At 44.3% G+C, this 20,503-nt stretch overlaps 1 protein-coding gene across 1 annotated transcript in view; it reads left to right on the top strand.

The window, feature by feature from the left end:
- Positions 1 to 326: 326 nt before the first annotated feature.
- Positions 327 to 20,503, top strand: part of esama (endothelial cell adhesion molecule a) — a 54,124-nt gene continuing 33,947 nt past the window's right edge. The window contains exon 1 of the mRNA XM_068601450.1: positions 327 to 755. Coding sequence (XP_068457551.1) covers positions 689 to 755 — 67 coding nt within the window. The 5' untranslated portion in view covers positions 327 to 688. The remainder of the gene's footprint in view (positions 756 to 20,503) is intronic.

Raw genomic sequence — 20,503 nt, 5'->3', positions numbered from 1 at the left:
AAGCGGCGACGGAACGGCTTTTAGCCAGCTCATCCTTTCAAAATAAGAGCGGACCGTCAAGAGAAAGCATTCAATAAAATCGTGTGCGTAAAGAGCGGGTTTTATTTTTAAGCTGGAAACCGGAAGTTACCTTATAAATTATGGCTAACTTGATGCCAAGCATGGTGGTACAGTACGTCTCTCTCTCTCTCTCTCTCTCTCTCTCTCTCTCTCTCTCTCTCTCTCTCTCTCTCTCTCTCTCTCTCTCTCTCTCTCTCTCTCTCTCTCGCTCTGAATGACAAAAGACGACAACTTGCGGAGTTGTAGCTACTCGCTGCCGTCTCGACACGGAGGGAAGTGCGGATGCAGCCGAGCGTTGAGAGGAAGAGGAGGACAAGTGCCGCGCAGTACCTTCACCTTCGGCGTCGCACTTTATCACCAGCTCACCGCAAAGTCAGCGAAGAGGGGTGACTGCGACGGCCGCGGGACGAGACGGCTCCTAACATATTCTCACCCCGGGGGAGTGCCCCGCCGCCCCCCTTCCCTCCTCACCTCACCTTCCCCGGCGGCGACCGTCCCTGCGGGGGAGATTGACGGGAGCCACTTGCCAGACTCGGAGAAGAGCAGCGCCTGAGGCGACGCGGAGCTCACGCACACAGAGCCGGGGCGAGGGACGCCAGCGCGAGCGCGGACCGCGGCTGCGTCCACCATGGAGGTCGGCACTACTTCGTGGAAACTTCCTCTGCTCTCGCTCACCTTGCTGTGGGGGCTCTCAGGTCAGTGCACTGCTCTTTTTCATTCAAAATGTGCGTGTGGTTTCGCACCCCCCCAAAACATACACTTTACATCTGTATCAGATATTGTACAGTATGCCTGTAACGCATTGGACCTCAAACTGGTCTCGTGACAAGGTGGCAAGAAGACAAGGTGGCAAGGTGACACTCATCCAACACATTTTCACCCAGTGTATCAAAGTAATAGTCTCTGTATCCTGAGTGTTTTCAACATGTTTCCTTTTTAGCGTAGAACTGCCGACATGTCATTCTTGAATATGTGAAGTGCATTCCTTCCAGCTTAAAGGTGTTTAAAACCACCCTGACACCACTCACCACAGCCCCAATAACTGATCTAAGGTCTGTTTCTGGGGGCTGTTCTCTCCTGTATGTGTGCCGAGAAGGACTTAAAGCAGAAACACCTGTTTGTTTTTTCACAGGATTTGAAACAAGTGTGTTACACATGATTATGTCTTCCAGGGAAGAATAATCCCTTTATAGCCGCTGCACCGTTGGCCCGGCCGTCACTCTCTCTAGCAATGTATTAAACTCCTACTGTCACTGGTAGCTGTACAGTACAAGCAGCCTACTTTCACCCCCCACCGTCTCTTTGATATAGAAATTGGGGCACGGTACAGCCGCACAAGTGTTTTGCAAATGTTTTAAGGAATGAGTTTTTTTTAATTATTAATCAGGTAAAGATGTTGACAGCAATATCGAGAGGCTCGCATCGTTTTACACTTTACAGACTGTCGCAGTTTACTGTGATTTTTCGCAAGGTATTATTTAGTGCGACTCGAGGTCAAGGCACGTGCGTCTGATTTGGCAGAAGAAACCCATCCTCCAGAAATAGCAATGAAGGGATGGCTGTGAGTTCACATTCATCTGGTCATGAATTTTCAATCGTCGCCTCACCATTCCTCTCGTCTCAACCTCAGCATCGACGTTTCGTGACAGTCGTGAGTGCCTCCAACGTTTCCGTTTTTTAACTCGGATTTCTCTCGCAAACCACCCGGCTCTCGTATGGAAAAACAGGATATTTCCATTTAAGTTAGGGAGCACCGTGTGCTTCAGGTGAGTGCATATCAGCTCCAACAGACTTCCATTTGGCCTCGGGAGACATGAAAGCATTTTCAGCTTCGGCTTCCCATTTTGCCTGAATTGATCAGAGCTGCCCCCCAAAAGCCTGTGTGTGCTTTTTCACCGCTGTAGCCCAAACAAATCACATGTGCTGACACACAGGATCCCAGGCCTGCTTGTTGGGTGTTCGTATTACCTGAGACAGGCTACCCGCCGGCCAGTTATGCATCTGGCCTTTCAAGGACGGGTTGCGAGTAATGTCTCCCGACGACTTACTTGTATTTTTCAAGAATAGTTTGTGATTCAACGCCACTCGCAGTATATCGGGACAATACAAGTGCGGGGAGGGAGGGGGGGGACCTTGACCTCGGCGGTGGACTCACCATCAATCGCGCCGCAGGTGTGTCCTGAAAACACAGAGCGGTCACGATACAGGCAGGAAATGTTCATGAATAGCAGCCTGTGGCAACAGGAAAAGCTGAGTGCTCCTCGGGCTCACGATGCAGGGCCAGCGCGTTGAGGCAGGAAGCAAGCAAACGGCCCCCAGACGAACACGCCGAGGCCTCGTCTGGTGTTTCTCAGTAAAAAAATCCGAGCATCGGAGAATGTTGTCAGACTGTCAACAAAGACAGCTGGGAGACCGATTGTGGGTTGTGGTTGAAATCAAGCTGTTGTGCACATTATGGTCAGCTTTGAAACAAAGTTATCAACATTTGATGGTTTATTGTGAGTTTCCTTCGAGTGAATGGTGGGACAAAACTTGGGCTCTACGGAATTGTGACGTGGCTTTGTCACTGTTTTCTAAGGTTGTATAGATTAAACAATGCATCAATTAATCCCAAAATATCAGCAGATGAATCAAATGAAAATGAAAAAACACACAAGATAGATGTAAAAAAATAAGTGCTGAGCAACTGTGAGAAAAATATTATATTAGTGTTTCATTAATTCAATTATTTTGAGGTATCATTTTTCACCATTATTCTCCTTTTCTCTAAAAACCATAATGTGTGAAGATGGAGATCTGTATTCCTTACACAAATATTGAAATATTTAAATACAATTTTCAATTATTGTGCATCTCTGATACAAAACAAACAAAATAATAAGCAGCAAAAGATGCAATAAAACATTTGAGACTTACACTGGTACAATGTTCAGGTAGAAACAAGCTGATCAAACATAGTATCGTGACTTCATTTCATGCACTGACTTGATTGTGTTCCTCGTTTCCGTTCACTGTTACTTTTCCTAAACTAATCTACTTCCTGCCAGCAGTCGTCCCTTTTAGTACTCTGCCTTCACTGCGTAATAGTGAACTGTGGCTCTCAATGACAACGACTCATTGAGATTGTCTTAGAGAACTCCTGTTTGGATCAGCTAATTCCATTACGAATAGTTCAACAGGCGTTTTCCTAATTATGCACTGCGTTCTGATTGCGTAAATTAATTTGCCCTCCTGTCATTTATTCTACGACAAGTCAACTCAAGAGTCACACACGGGGAGAATTGAATCTAGTGTTATTTCTCTCTTGCCGGTAAATGTGTGTAATACAGTTTGTGTGTGTAATTCATGGAGACAGCAACAGGATTTCACCAATCATGACTAAAATAACCACTATTACTGCTCCGTACATGTTGGGTAAAAAAGGATGCCGAGGTAACTGCTGTGAAAAGTCTTGAATTCATGCTTTGTGAGGTGAGATATGGCTGTTAAATTTTTCCTTGTCTCCTAAAAATTAAGTTCCCATACAACGAAAGTGCTGTTGATTTTTTAACTATAAGGAATATTTTTCTATGTGGAAGTCAAAGACAAACTGCAATGGTCTTTTTACCAAGGCTTTGGTTTGTCTTGTCTTTGTATTCACCCAGTAAATAACTTTCCCCTGAAACATAATGCAGAATGCTATTTAGTTGTATTGGAATGTACATTTTGTAATAGACAGGGCTGGTTCATTGGCAAAAACCTTTTAAAAAATCCTTAAAGGTCCTATTCATAGCCCTTCATGTGAGATCATGTTGCTGCCACGTCACAATGTTAGGAAATTGGTGTATTTGCCAGAACAATAGTATAATAGTTAGAGCCACTGTGTCGACACTTGGTCCCCTCAAGTGGGAATTTGGACGACCCCAATTTGTACTATTTTTAGATGTTCCTAGTGCCAATACAATAGACAGTGTGCAGTGGAATAAGCTACATTTTATGTTCTTGGCATTAGCCCTGTGTTTTAGTGTGTATGTGTGTGTGTGTGTGAGAGAGAGGTGAAGGCATTTACATTAGCACACAAGCTAATCTTGAAGCCAGGCATCCCTTTGCAATGGCTCTTTGCTCGTAGCGGCGGTGTGAGCCATGCCTTATATCGTAACCAACAGTTGTACAATCACTCCTCTCTCCTGGACACACCATCTGGCAGGAGAACATCTTCATTTGTTTTCCAGGTGGGTCCCACAATGGACTTAAGTTATTTAACAAGGTCAATCCATACAAGCTTCAAAGAGTCCATTGGGATCGGGGGGTGGGGGGGATGGAGGCCGGATAAATCTGTGCTGCCACTGCTCATTTTCTGTGGCGACTTTCAGTGATTTTGAGTAGTGAAGAGGCCTGCAAGCGTTATTTTTAGCTACAAATATTATTTTAACCCGGGGCCATTTAGGGCCCTGATCCTTCCCCCATTATATCATAACATGCCTTAAAGCTTGGCATACTGACATACTCTATATATGACAATCTGACAACTGGTTTGCTTCCTGTCTCAATCCCTATTGTTACCCTGACGACACTTCATCCCAAAATATATTATATGTCCCCGGAGACTGCCAAAGGGAGGGCCATGGAATGCAGTTCGCCTAACTTATGACTATGGCCTTATCTCTAATTGCCTATTTCTTAGAATAATACCAAATGGATGTGCGGCAAAGCCCCTTTCCACTCTGAGCCGGGATTACAGCAGTTTGAAGCCTGCAGTCCTCATGTATGTGTCCCCAGCAACTGGTGCAATTTTGATTTGAGGAGGGAGATTGAAGGATTTATCAGGACATACGTAACGACACAGAAATACAACAGTGCACTTTTGTGTCTCCGGCGAGACAATTCGCCGTCCAATCGTCAGCCCGTGCAAATGCGCCAGGGCCTGTTGTAATCCTGTGTATTTACACCTACCGGCATTGGGTACGAGGCCCAGGAGAACAAGACCTGCCAGGGAGATTAGTGCAGGTTCAACCTCACAGTGACGGGTGTGAGGGGGGGTGAACATTCTCCATTTCAGTCTTTTTCCTCATATCCTTCTTTCCCTGTTTGTCAATATGTTATTGGCCTATAATCATAAATCGCTACTGTCCCTCTTGCAGCATAAAGACACAACATGATGGCATGGCTGTGTTGTTTGTCGTCATTTTGCATCTCTTTGTAGTCATGCTGTGTTTCTTTGTAGTAGTTTTGTGTATCTTACTGGTCATGTGGCATCTCTTTGTAGTCATTTTGAATCTCCTCGTTCTGAATCTCTTTGTAGTCATTGTTTCTTCATAGTTTTCATGGCCGTTGTGTCTCTCTTTTTCGTTGTTTTGTAGCTCTTTGATGTTGTGTTGTTTTGTAGTAATTGTACATCTCTTTGTAGACATTTTGTAGTTCTTTGCTGTCTCTTTGTGGTTGTTTGATTGAATTTACTATGAGAAATGTGAAATCCCTTCAAACCGAGTCATGTACATTAATACCTCAATCTTAGTTGAATTCTCAAATTATTAGGCCTGGGGTCATGTAAACACCTCAAGCTAATTATATTACTTTAATTAATGTAACATTCACAGGATTAATGCTGCGATTAAAGAATGTGGAGCACTGCAGTATTAGCTACGCGTTGTAAAGGCCGCTTTGACCTCTAAAGACCATGTGCAGGCTAATCAGTAGAGGTTTGGTTCCAACTCCTGCCCCACATTCACTGACTTACTACTATTTTTAAGTATACACAAACATTCATGTTCCAATGTGGGAACGAGGCGTAGGAGGTCATAACTAGTAGCTTTCTGCCTGGAGATGTGTTGATGTCACTGAATGTGTGACTTATCCACACTTTGTCTGGACTGTCTCTCTGCTGGGCTTCCTCTGATGTCCCATCTCCATCCGTGGTCGCAGAAGGAAGAAGGTCTCCTCACAGGGGTCATGAGAAAGGCACTGGGCGACTTTCCCAACGTTTGTCCCCAGGCCTGAGGATCTTAAAGGCACAGGCGCACATAGTTTGTTACGTCATCTCTGTCTTCCTCTTCCCTCCGTCTCTCTTTCTGTCCCTTCCAATCCTCCACTCTTGAACGGGAAGAATCCTACGCCCTGCACACATGGGCTGCATACGGGTGTTGATGTTGTCAAAGTGATTGACGTCTGGAAAGATGCCCGTTGATAGAAATCTCTGGTGGACAGTAAAACATGGGTTTGTGTATTGTTTTGCGTATGGGCTACATAAACAGAGTTATTCCCAGCTAATGTTCGCTTGTAGCCATTTGTGTACAATAATAGTTCATCAACAAGGCTGTACGTTTGTTATATAAATAACTACAAACGGTATAGTATATATATATATATATATTATCATGATTTCTGTAGGGTTCACCGCATGTCGTAATAGTGGCATATGCTGCTGTATCACACACACACAATACAAGACTGCAGCGTCAGCCTCACACCCAGCACTTAATTTAGGGACTTCTGTGAGGCTGCCAGCAGTGACAGCACACCGGCTAACAACTATTTACAGTCAAGAGAGACACACAGGCTTATCAGGTGGTTACTGAGGCCAGTCTGGTTGCTTTTCTGGGTATTTTCCCTCCACTCTCGGCCTCACGTCTGGCTTCTGATGTCAGAAACCTCTTTTCTTGCGATATTGCTGCTATTATACTACAGTACAATAGTAACCACTGGTAATAACTACTATTAGGTGACTGGCTTTGCAATAGCTGCCTGTTACTCATATCTTTTACCCATCAGCAACATTAATAAACCTCCAGAGCAGAGCAAGTCCACTAAGAGAGGGAAAGAGGGAGGGGTGCTGGACAGTTTCAATCAAACACAGGACTCTCTCACACAACATTCGTACTGCGTCGTATCTATACTGCACCGTGGATATTCCACAAAACCATTGTGTATGTTATCTGATGGGAGGTGGAACCTTTAGCCAGGAGACCGCTGTTAGTCGCCCGCGTGAAGCAAGAAGGAAATATTGATGTTTTCGTCCAGCAAAAATTGAGTTCCTGGCTTTCGTAGGGAAACACACACAAAGTAAGTAACAAGGAGAAAAGATAATAGTTTATTATGAATGGATGAAATGTGATGATCAAGTTTTGACAGAGTCTTTGGCACTTGGACTCGACAGGGAGATTTGTGATGGAGTGCCGTCTGCCCTGAAGTCCAGACCCTGGTGGTGGTGGCTGAAAAGGCTCTGAAGATGGGTGGAGATGGTGAGCTGGAGAGGCATGTAACAGCAGCTTGAGCTTACTGAAGGTAGAGAGACAGTCCTAATTATGAAGAGACCGCAGTCTATGTTGTAAATCTTCAAGAGAAAAGCAAGAAGTCTATATTTCATGTTTTCTTAAAAGCTCTGTTTATAAAAGAAAATAAAAAATGAACACCCTCTGCAGTTATCTAATGGTTTTTGAAAAGGTCTCCGAAGGTCAAGGTTTGTAGACTTTTACCACCCCTCGGGGGACCCCAGTAAATAAAACGAGCCCTGATACTGCAAAAGGACACGCGGCAGTCTTGCCTCCCAGTTAGCCAAGACGAAACCACCGCCGTGAGGAAAACACAGCTGGCTGCCAGTGCTGCCGACAGATGTTGCAAGCAGAGGTCAATAACAGCCGCAGCCACACACATCCTTCTAAACCTGTCTTTCAAAAAAAAAAAGCTGTGGACAGACGGGAATTGAGGGCACAGGCTTAGACAAGACGGGCTGTTAAATAATTCTTACTTGGAGGTACTTGGGTGGGGGTGGGAGCTAGAGCCTGATGCACTTGTGACTTCAGGGACGCTGACATAATCCTGGTCTTCATCTTTATGTGTTTGGGCGGCTCATAACCACACGCCAAGCCTATATCCATTCATGTGCTGCTGTATTGTTTTAATTTCCCCTCCTTAGTGACAGATGAGTTTCGTTCCGTTGCTTTCGCCGGCTGAAATGAGAAGTTTATGTTTTGTGCGCTGCTCTTTGCGATGCCGAAGAGAAAAGAACAAGAAAATATTTGGGAACAGATTAGTTGCCATCGGAGCGTCTACCCAATTTTTCACACATTGGCAATCTCTAGTTTTCACTTGGACCGTCAAGCCCGGCCACACAATGAATACATAAATCTGATTGATTTTAGCTTATACCGAAACATTAAAACCTGCTCGATACTGATCGACTCGGTGCGTCGATGCAATAAAGCGCTACTTCTCATTACCCGTGGTTCTTAAAGTAACAGTCTCAAAGATTATCATTTAAATAAATGCCTGTTCAGTCTTTCTACCGCCGAATGAAGTAACACCATGGTGACTGAGCCCACTGAGGACACTTAGATCTTTGAGATTGTAACTTTAAATTTCATTTAAAAAATGTGTTCCTTTTAATCGTAACTGTGTAAGCAATGTGTAAGTAATGTGAGGCTAAAATTCTATCAGTTAAAAAGCCTTTTATACTGGTTGTAATCCCTCCCACTGAGCACAAGGCGTGGTCACATAGTACACCAGGCTAACACAGTGTATCTGCATGCACACACACACTCAAACACACACACACACAGAGCCAAGGAGCCCTTTTGTCATAGACGCTGACATCTGTGCGCTGAGAATGTCTTGGACATTAGCAGAAGTATAATTACGGAGGCCCCACTGGAAGCCACATGGAGTAATTGTGTATAGGTGACACTGGCAGCAGGCAGCTATGTGGAAAAAAAAGTCATTACATTCACACTATTAGGCAGAGGGCTGTAGGGCGTCAGGGCTGTTTCCTCAGTGAGGCAGAACAAGTGAAGAAGTGCAAACAGAAAGACAGTAGGAGGCATGGGTAAGGATTCTACCTCTTGTCTTTGACTGCTAAATATCAATTATCTGTAGTCTATCAGGTATATCAGTGTGAGTTCCTACACCTCCCAGAATTATACGATTTTTCAAACCCAAGGAATGGCAGTGGGGTTGTTGCATTTCGATAACTCAAACACACACTATACCGAACACACATGAAACAGAGACGGTAACCAGTCGGCTCGGCTCTGCTCAACCTTAGAAAAGCAGGACGACCACACCCTGTCGATGCCACGGTCAGGTGAGTCTTTTTTCACTGGGAACCAAAGTCGTCCCCTGTGTTGCCAATTGCACCATACAATTATCCAGAACAGATATTCTCAATGGAGCTCAATTTTGTGACAATGACTCCTGTCACTCAGCTGCTGCTGCTGCTGTTTGGAGCAGACACCGTAGCAGCCATCGTCCAACGAAGTACTGACAACATGCTTAGTTAGTAGGACAACTTTCATTTATTAATCCTTTGAATCCTTCTTGTGGCATGTCGGCCCCTCCTACACAATGACACTCATACAGCCTTGGGTGAAAGTCCCGAAATGGAACTGCTCCGCATTGTTTTCTCCTTCATCAAATTTCCAGGGAAGCTCGGCTCTCATGGAGCACACTGTCCGCTCCAGGTGCGGCAGTATGTCATTACCTTCCTGGTACCTGTGTTACTACAGAAAAACAAGCACAGCACGTTTTTAGTAAGTCATCTTAACGTTCACGTGGAACCCAAGTATCGTTTTTCTTTCCCGTGACATTCCTCCTAATAACTGAAGAACAGCAAGCTGCTTCTCTAAGTGACTTTTTTTGTCACGCCCGACTTTGAAGGAAGAAAAATGGTCATGCCTCACTAAAAAAAAAGCCTATGGCTGCATTTGGCCTGTTTAGCACTGAATATATTTTCAAGATAAAAACAATAAGTGCAAAACAAAATGAGTGCAGATAGTGCACCATCAAGTTGTACTAGTATTAGTGGCTGTAATAAGCTGCTTTCCTCTACAAATTTAAATCAGGGTTTTAGATTTGATACGGCCGCTCTCAATTCATGCTCAATGTTGAGCTTAAATATGTTTTCTGTTTTGTGAGAAACGGCTGCAGAAAAGCCAATCTTACGGAGGTCGGCTTTTGGCAAAACGGCAAGAATTGTCGAGTCGCGTAAGCGTAACCCGCCGTAACAACGTTTTATGTCCGTGTCCTTTGTACTTTTGAACTCTCCCATGTAGCTCATGGGAAGAGCGGTCGTCCTGAAACCAAAAGTTAGCCAGTTCGATCACTGTTCCATAGTTTGTCTCGCTCAAGTAATGTCGACGTGTCCTTGAGCGAGACACTGAAGCCCCCAGTGCTTCACAGCAGCACATTGCTCCTTAATTACTAAGGCTGGGTAAAATGCAGAAAATCATTTCTTCACTGTGGGACTAATAAAGGATTATGAAAAAATAATAAATAAATAAATAAACAGCATCTCCCCCCACTGTTTGAGAAACACTGCACTAACGTCACAGTAGTGGTTCTTACGGTCCAGCATGGCCGCCGTATGGCGCCGTATGCCAGCATGGTGAAGGTGTGGATGTGAGGATCCAGGCAGTTTAAAAGCCTACAAGAGACAATTGTGTTTAAAAAGGCTTCACAAACTACAGCGATGGCATCGGAGCTCAACCCCTTGTTGAAGACAAGTAAGAAACTGGAGCCTTTCATGAGGGACCAGTGAGAGCCAGGGTTTTCAGTCTTGTGCCCACCAGCGAGGAAAAAGAAACCGCTCTATCAATCACATTATTTCACTAGCGTGTGTCTGCGATGTTCCAGAGGGCAGGACCTCCTGTCAACTCAGCACCCGCTGCATTAAATGTTCCCCTGCTCCCTCCCTCCAGCTAAAGCCATTTAATGAATAACATTTGTTGTCACTGTTCATGGATGGAGAGAGACAGAATTATCGGTTGAGAAGGCGTCTTCTTTTTTTTCTCCCTCTCGTTCACAAAGTAGACCCCCCTCTGCTGTCCCCATGTGTCTTTCGTCAACATCATTACGTCTCTCCCATCCTCTTCCTTCCTGCCCACTTCTTTTCTTCTTCATCTTGTCGTCTAACCCTTCTTTCCCCCCCCCCTCTTTCTCCTCCTCCTCCTCGTCCGCTTCTCCTTCATCCCATCTCTCCTGAGGGCTGCAGCTCCAGCATCTCATCAGCATCAGTGTCGGGTTAGAGTGAGGGGGCTTTGGTACACCAGCATGTGTGCAGCTGCTGATTTCTACACGTTTATGTTATAGTTTTGTATCCAATGTGTTTTTTTTGAGCGTGTGTGTGTGTTGGTGTACGTATCTGTGTGTGTATGTGTGTGCACTTCAGCCTCAGACCTTTATGTGTGAATACTTCCTTCCTTCGTCTGTCCTCCGTTTCTCTTCTCGTTTCTTTTTTTTTTTTTTTTTTTTTACTTGTCCTTTCCTCCCTGGGTGGTGTATGTAATTATAAGCTCTTATCTTTTTTTTCTGTCACACATAACTACACTCCGGAGAGAGCTCAGTTGATGTCATTATCTCCGATAATGGCTCAGAGGTGCAGGCCCCTCAACCCCCCCCCCGCCCTTCTCCATCTTCACCACGCTCCAACATATAATTGCTATTTATTGAAAATATCTCCCACTCCGCTGCCCTCCCCTGTGCTCCTTTTTGGCTAATGCACCCTCTCCCACGGACCGTCATAGGAGCGGATATGTTTTAATATGCCGCTAATATGCTCTTTTTCCCCCAATATATCTCTGCCAACACTCCTAATTGGATTTCTCGTTCTTCATTTTTAAGTGACAACAGCCCTCAGTGAAAACATGTGTGCTTTCATCAGATTAAGTGCCAAAGTTCTATACCTATCGCACACACCAACATTCATTTGCACAACAAGTTCTCTGCATGAACCGACAGATCCTCTAAAAAGTCACGGAAAACTAGGATATGTCTCTGCTGTGGTTATGGTATGGCCGCGATTACAGTCTGCGTAATGGTTGAAGTACGTCAGTAAGCTAGCAGCATCTTCAGTGCTCTGTCTGTGTCTTGGGTTGGGTTCAGGCACAGTATTTGAGAGGAAGGTCACTCCCATTTCGCCATCGCACACATTCACTTTCTTGCGTAACACAAGGAAATAGGCTTCATGCGTAAAAATATGCCTTGGGTCACGACAGCTGGATTGATCCCATTGGAGCGTGTCCAGACTGGAGAACGCCTCCTGTGTGGACAAGTCAACAGAGTGGGTAGATTTCTTCGGACTTGGTGGATCAGGTTAAATGGACTATTTTGGAATCAATGTTGACTTCTGGTTAAAAGTCCAATGTTTTGTTGACATGTCATGCTCCATCACTTTGGGTACTTTTCCACGACCTACCTCTTGGGTGGACATCCTCCTTTTCGAAAGGGGTACTGGACACATTTATTTTGCCACAATGATGGTGCGGAAACAAGACGTATGCACTCCCAACTCGTGCTTAGTCAGTGGCCCGAAGCCATAAACTATGACGCTCTAGGTTTCCCTCTCGAGTCACTTTTGGGCATGTCAGTTTCCGCTCATTACATGCGTAGTGTCTTTTTAAAATAGACATCACAGGGAAAGTGCACTGCTTGCTACATGCTTTTTAAGTTTACTTAAGCAACAAAACTACTTGGTTAGGCTTGGGTACGTTTGCTGCGTAACAAACTAAAGCAAATAAGTCATCATTCACCCTGACCACCTCCCTATATGCAACATTCTCACACCAGCAGTCAATATTACGCGGGTTGTAGACCTAGACATCTAACCGGAGCGATATTATTAGAGTTATTACATTTTAACTGAGTACTTCTATTTTAACCGGCGGAGCTTTACGGCTCTCGTTCAGCGGGCCAGGAAACACAGTGACCAATTACATGCATTATAAATCACATCATGTGAAATATGTGTATTCTAATAAGCGTCGCTACCTCAGTGAGATTTTTACACACGCACAGACGCACACAGTACGTGAGTCAGAAGTTCTTTCATGGCGTTCTCCAAGAAGAGGAGTGTGACAGTGACTCCAGAGGCTTTAACTAAGAACGGACAGACTCTCATAGGTTCATTCTTCCTCTTCTAAACCAGTATGTCATGCGTTCAGAGGCCGTGGCGATCATTAAAAGCAGTAATGTGAAGCTCCACTACGAGACAAAGCACAACTCTTTGGAGCAAACATACCCAGTCACATCTGAAATGAAGACACAGACAATAAATCTGAATCCTGACACATGAATTCACTTCAACACTGATGTGAACAGAGAGGAGAATAAAGCTGAAACAAGAGGTTTAACAAGAGGTACTTTATTTAAAAAGCTTTCTGTTTAAATCCAGAAGAACATTCATTTCTTTTTCAAGTATGTATTATTTATAATTCATCCAGTTCATTATGAAATCAAACTATAAATATTATTGAGGGATTTCCTTTTTTAATGTTCCGGAACATCAATATCAAATTCAATTTGGATATTGATGTTCCGGACCATTGAATAAGGAAATCTCTCTCACTGGACCTCGCTGAATACTAATTGAATATCCCTGCCTGACAATCTGTCACCTGGCTTCCCGTCATAATTTCTGGGTCCAGAGGCAGCCCCGCATGTCCCAAAGTGACGCTCGAGGGGTACTTGGAGCGCTATTGTACTCCAAGCTGCCGTATTTGAGGATTTGGGAGTGAGAACATGTTGTGCCGGGACCCCCACTGACACACACACACACACACATTCTGAAGTAAATCCCTTTGCAAGGCATCCGCTGCTCAGGTCCAGCTGTCCTCACATGCAACCATTGTTAATTGTGAAAGTCCTGTGGACCTGTGGCCCACGGAAAAGCTAGATCAGTTTCCTTGCAGGGAATGTCTGACGCAAGCTCTATTTTCTGACACTCCAGCAGAGAACAATGGCATACGGACCGTCATTTAACAACAAGACAGGAAAGTACAAAGGAAATGTTTAGTACTTGTGTTGATTGCACAGCCCAGAAGCCTAAACGCCCCTTTGCTGTGTCTCCTACAGCCACATTACTCCTCCTTCATTCATCCCTCTGGACATGTATCTGTATGCAGCGGCGACACTGTACATGGGCTCAGAAGTACAGTACGGCAGAGGCACAGAAAGCCCCCATAATCCCCCCTGCACATGTGTTTGAAGAGGTGGAAGTCTCTCAACTGAATGCTAAACAGGATCTATAAGGATTAAGTCCGGGTTTGAGGCAGTTTAGCTTATTGCTGACTCTGTTTCAGGACTAGGAATTTGGAAACGCTTGCCACTTGAACCACAAAGCGACAGATCTCGCTCATGTCGCACGCTGAGCCACTCTGACACATAACTTTCTTTTTCTTTTTTTTTTAGAAAGCCCCAACAGACAGAAAGCCTTTGGGTTGAGGCTCATCATCGATGTTTTGAGCGTTCATTAGTGACTGGTCATTACGCTCACTGATTTCCTGAGGCCAGCCGTCCGTGAGAGCCCATTAACCCCAGACATTAAGAGTAATTAGGCATAAGTGCTCACTTTTTGTGCAGATATTGTTTACGTGGATTATGCACGGCGTGCTGGAGGGCAATTGGCAATCTACATTAGGTAGGACATTGACTTCCTGGCGCTCTATTTCTGTAGTCCAGAGCGACGTGAATTCCTATAGATGTGACTCAGTGAGATTCAAGGGGGATAGGATAAAGCGTCATTAGTTGTGGTAGCGCTAGGAGGGATCCTGTCTCACTCACATACTGCGTACATACTGTACATACATGCTCCAGGCCTCAGTAAATGTCTTCATCACCCTGTCATAGGAAATGAAAATCCTCATTTACATGCAACATGTTTCGCGTCCCCCTCGGAGACGATGCTCCGCAGCGACTTCCTTCTCCCTCCCTCGTACCACACCGTATCCACGACACTCCAGCCAGTCCCCTCGATGGCAACACTTTAATCAAGATGGCAGATCCATATATCCACGCCTCCTCCACACACACACACACACACACACACACACACACACACACACACACGTTTTAACAGTCCTCTGGGAGGACGAGAGGCAAGCCTTGTCTGATCCGTAATCGCTCTCGAGTGTCCTCCTCCGCTTTCACGAATCATCAGGAAAATAACTTTGCACATTCCGTTTAATAAGAGCGTTGGCATGCACGCGGAACCCACAGAGGAATACTAGTTTCTGTCTCATCCCCCCTCCTCCTCCGACGCTACCTGTCAGCGAGCAAGACATCACACAGCGCGGCGCAGGAGGAGTGATCAGAACTCCCCTCAACCGCCGAAACCTGTCGCTCATCTGTCTTTTACCTCCTCCCCGTGTTAAAAATAGGCCCAAGATGTCAAGTGCCAAACACAAACCCCCCCTTTTCTTTTTCTTTACTCACTTTCTTCAGCTAATCATAATTTGTTGGCTGCAGCAGATTTCCTTCGGTCATTACGGGGCTCGTCATTATAAACCGTTCACCCGTTTCTCCCTATGTCAGTCATTGCTAACATGTCCACCAGTCAAGAGACAACAAGTTGAGTATCCCCTTTAAGGAAGCAAGGAGCCATTACAAAGGCAGCAGCACGTCTCTGACCCTGAAAGTCCATTAGGTGTCAGCTTTAAACATGCTCTTTAATATGTGAGTCATAAAGGCGACACAAGGCGACTGGAAACGCTTGGTGGGAGTCAGTGCTGTGCTCCATTAGTCAACTGATGGAGGATAAAGAGCGAGGTAGTCTGTGAAGTGTGTGGGAGGCGAGGTTACACGGTCCAAAAGAGTCCTTTTCTCATAGACTTCTATACAACCAGAGGAGTTGCTTCCTGGTGGTCAGTAGAGAGAATTTAGCTTTAACACATGAAGCATAGACTTCTATACAACCATATGAGTCAAATGCTTCATTTGAATCATGGTTTGGATAAAAACAAGTATTATCATAAAATATGAACGTCGTGTCTCAGACAGACACCGAAGGTTGCCTGTGCGTCGGTTTGAAGACGCCCTGAGAATGACACCAGGTCGACTGTGGTCTACACGCAGCCCCTCAGAGAGACCACGCTGAGAATCAAAGTGAGGGAGGAATGTCCGCTGCTTTCATGAGGCCGCTGTCCTTCGTCAAACTTTTTGATCACCCCCGCCCCCATCAAAGTTCAGAAGAGGAGTTATGCAGCCAATTCCTCGTACAAGCAACCTGCAAGTGATAAGACTGGAGATGCTCTGCTGTACTTGAGAGGACCTTTGTGTGCCCCAAGTGTATAGATACACACACACACACACACACACACACACACACACACACACACACACACACAGTTTTAATGTTTGATTGTTATCACTAATGGATGGTTAATTTATCTCCCCCTCAGTATTTGATGAATGGGTTATGCAAATAGCAGGTAGTGCAAATGTGTGTCTGCACGTCCAGACAGATGAGTGTGATTCATTGCAACATGGCTTCTGGAGTTAACCCTTTCGTGAGTCGTCCGTTTTCAGAGGAACATTTTCATATTCCAGTCTATTCTCTGTTTTCTGAAGCTCAGGATTCTGTAAATGTGTGCATATTTAGTGTTAGAGGACAGAAGATAAGGACGTTGTATGAAACACATTTACATGAAACCGGTTTGCGAGGTTCACAAAGGATTCCTGCAAAGTTTGCTGTCCGATTGACGAGGCGATATCTGAAATGCAAACGCCAATATGCAAATTAGCTTTGCCACCATAAGCAAATGTGTTCTTGTCTATCCGCTCGCATGGAATGGAAGTGAATGAGAGAAGATTGTTCATTTATTGTGGCCGTGCTTTCACAGTATCCATTGAATTAAAATGGCAAACTATTTCTGCAATGGTTGCAAAATAGCGTGGTCTCAAAAAAAAGGCCTCCAAAAATGAAAATATATTTCGAGCATATCAAGGGACATTGAAACCATGTGACAGTGGAGTGACGCTGAGTGCACTGAGGTTGATTTGTCCCAGCCTAGTTTGACTTGTACTCAGTGGGGTGATGTCAGCCCAAGGTTATGCACACTAAGGTGGTGCGTGACACCCAATGCTTTTCAATAAATCATAAACCCGCAGAGAAGAGGAAGCACGGCGATGTAGTGCAAGAAAAAAAAGCGTAGAGTGTATTAAATATTACAGGGAGAGTAATTGGGAGAGCAGAGAACAGGTGAAACACAGCCAATGGTTAACCAGAGGGTCTCTTGATCCAGCAGATGGACTTCCAGGCGGGTGGTGATTCATTCTTATGCTCAGTGCTGCACTTCAGAAACCATTTCACCTGTACCCCAGAGCTGCAATAGTTCATGCATAAATTTCTACAAGTTGCACATTGGGGAAAGAGATTCTCCACGAGTCGAGCTCGAGGTCAGAATGTCACTCCAAGTCTCGGATTCCTGCTTAACAAAATAATCGTGTTCTTCCTCAGCAGAAGTCGTGTATTGAGTTGTCCTGGAGATGATTTAGTTGTTCATCAGCGTGTCCTAAGTATGGAATTTCATGGGAGATGGTCGGAAATGATCTTTAACGTTGGATGCGGATGTCCTTGATCTTACTGACTCCTGTACGATGACCTTTGACCTCTTGCTTGATGATGCTGTAAGCGGTTTTGGTCTGGTGTTTAAAGACAGCTGCTGCTGTCTGTTTCTGGTGTCCAGGGTCACTCAAGAGGTTTTTTGGAGTGGCTGCCGGGCCATCTCGATGACACCAGAGTCCTTCTTGAATATATTTCATGAACATACCATTGCTGTTATTACATCTGCCAATGGAGTTCAAAGTAATGTAAAATGGCTAAACTTGCTCATTTATAGAAATGTCTAATAAAATGTACTGACTTATTTTAAACTGTTTTTAAACACATTTAAAAAGACACGGAAAACACTCTCAGACAGCACAACGCTGTGGTAAAGACCTGTCAATCACCTTTTAGTCCCGCACTAAACATACCCTGCTGCTACCCTGTTTGTCTCTAAATGGAGCATACTACATATATATATATATATATATATATATATATATATATATATATATATATATATATATATATATATATATATATATATATATATATATATAAAATAGTATATAACATCATGCTGTATTGAAGAAGACTTGAAACTAGAGATTGAGACATAAACTCATGTTTACTGAGGGAATAAATCAAGAGAGAAGTAGACTTCCATACGATCAGTCCGTTGAAGCCTGTTCTGGCCCTTTTTGGTGGCCGATCCAAACCACATGGGGATGGATGTGCAGAGGACAGACTGGATTATTGCGGTCTGCAGCAGATCCCGAGGCAGGTTGAACTTCCTGAGCCGGCGCAGGAAGTACATCCTCCATGCTGGGCTGTTTTTTCCTGATGGTGTCTGTGTTTGACTATAACATCAGCAGGATGACATCATTTGTCTCTCTGCCTTGCAAGTCACTGTTGCAAAAAGCATTTGTTATAGGATGTTACAAGGCTATGTATCAGGCACATAAAGGACTCGCTTGCTTTGGGTGAGAATGTGAACTCTGTTCCTGTGAGGGGACCTTCATCATGATGGCTACAATAATGACCACGTGTCGTGGTTAAGGTTACAGAACGCTCATGGTCATGGTCAAAAAAACGGACCGATCCATCCACCCCAACCTCGTTCTTACTTTATCACTCTATAAAACCGCCACCTGACTTCCTGCGCCGTGCCTGACACACACCAGTCATAACTCCTGTAGCTTGCTGGAGGCCTGCTTGTCACCGGACTGTGAGCATGTTGTTTTAGGGCACTTGCTTGCCCTTTTTCTGCCAAGGAAGGTCTCATTCCGCGAGGCAGAAGGCCGATTTTTATTTATATTTTATGTTCAAAGTCAAGACACTGAAGGTGTGAACGGACACACACACGTTTTGTATTTGTACACTAGGAGCACGAAGAGGTCTTAGTACACCAGTGCGAGCACGCCACCAGTCCTGTTTGACACCATTACATGATCAGTCCTCTTCCAAACTGTGGTGGGGAATCTTTTTTTGGACCGACATTATTTATATATATTTTGAGGAGACATGACTCACTAAACTCATTGAGTCTGAGCTCCAAAACCTATGCAGTAGGATTTTTTAAAAAAATAAAAAAAACAGGTATTGAAAATGAGCTTCTCCCTCTGTGCTCAACCACTTCCATGAAAGTAGGACTTTATAAAGGACCACTTTTGGACCGACTTAGTATTTATTTTGGACCAAAGAGAGATATAACGATGAGCGCCGTTTGCCAAACTGAAGCCCCTCTGAAAGGGAACTGGTGGTTCAGTTCAGTTCAGGTTTCTTCTGATGCAACAGAGGCGTCTGGGCGAGGCGGAAACAGAAAGAAGACAGAGGAGACTCGGTGACTGAAAGGCTGAAAGAGATAAAGATGATTTTGTTGAGAGTCAAGAGGGCATAGAAAGGAAGAGAAAGCGAGGGCGGCGACAATGTGGAGGAGAGCGAGACAAATGAGGAGTGCGGCAGATAGAGCCAGATACTGAGCTGGAGATTTGGCTGTTTAATCGAGTCGGCGAGGATTAGAGCCGGATTATGTAGGAATTGCGGCACAGCAGCAAATTAGCCCGGTAGCTTTAATCTGAGAGGCGGACAAAGCCAAAGTACTTGACCAGACAGCGGTGTTTGTGTGTGAGTCTGTGTGTGTGTGTGTGTATCAGTTTATGTGTGAGTGTGATGAGGTGACATAGTTTGTGTGGTGAAACGTACAAACTTCCCTAACTAGCTTTGTGGGCTAATAATCTTGAAGGTGGCGCTACGGCGGCCCTCAGAAGGTAAAAATGTCATAACAATTCATAACAAATGTGCTAAAGGGATGGGGATGAGGAATTATTTCCAAAATAATATTACATATATGACAAATGTAATAGCTAAAAAAAATGTTTTTAACGGACATTCCATTAAAACAGTAAACAGCACTGTAAATTCCAGCGAAATAAATCTTTAATATTCATGAAAACAAAGCTCAAAATGTTGATGCAACATTAGATTTAGTGTGGATTCCATCTCAAATTTAGACAGTATTTTAAATTATATCCTTCCATAAACTATTGCAATCAATGGAAATAACAACATATGTTTAACACTATAAAAAATAATAATTACAGACATCTATGTTGTCTTGATGACTGAATTTTTGACACCCGTTAAATATGTCCCTTTACATGCAGCCCTAGTGGTGGTTGCAAGGGCTTGTGAAGTCAAAGTGTGAAGCTGTCTCTGGCTTTTAGCCGCGCAGAGAGTCCAACAGGACCCCGTCATGCCCTTGGTGCTGAAGGTTGTGAGTTCGATCTCGGGGTGATGCAGAGTAAACAGGCTAAAGCCCAGTCAGGCGTGGTGCTGTGTGAGCTAGAGACACACAACTTCTAGGTTTAATGATAGTTCTTTCTGCTTCTTCCTCCTCCAAAGCCCGGCTCACTGCAGCTGTAATCTATATTTTATTATTTCCCCCCTCTCAGAACAAAAGAGATTCACAATTGAAATCTTCCCTTTTCACACTTTTGGGCTCCAGTTTCCTCACTGACTCACATCCACAAGATTAGAGCGGCAACAATTATTTGATCAATAGAGTCGATAGGAAGAAAATCAACTCTTTCGATAATTGATTCATTGGAATCATTTTTCTGGCAATTTAATGTTTTCCTTTGGTCAGACAAGATA

This window comes from Clinocottus analis, unplaced genomic scaffold, assembly GCF_023055335.1.
Source record: "Clinocottus analis isolate CAN_PGR_092001 unplaced genomic scaffold, fCliAna1.0.p SCAF_5, whole genome shotgun sequence".
NCBI lineage: Eukaryota > Metazoa > Chordata > Actinopteri > Perciformes > Cottidae > Clinocottus > Clinocottus analis.
Note: the sequence above shows the minus strand (reverse complement) of the source record. Positions and strands in the feature narration are given on the sequence as shown.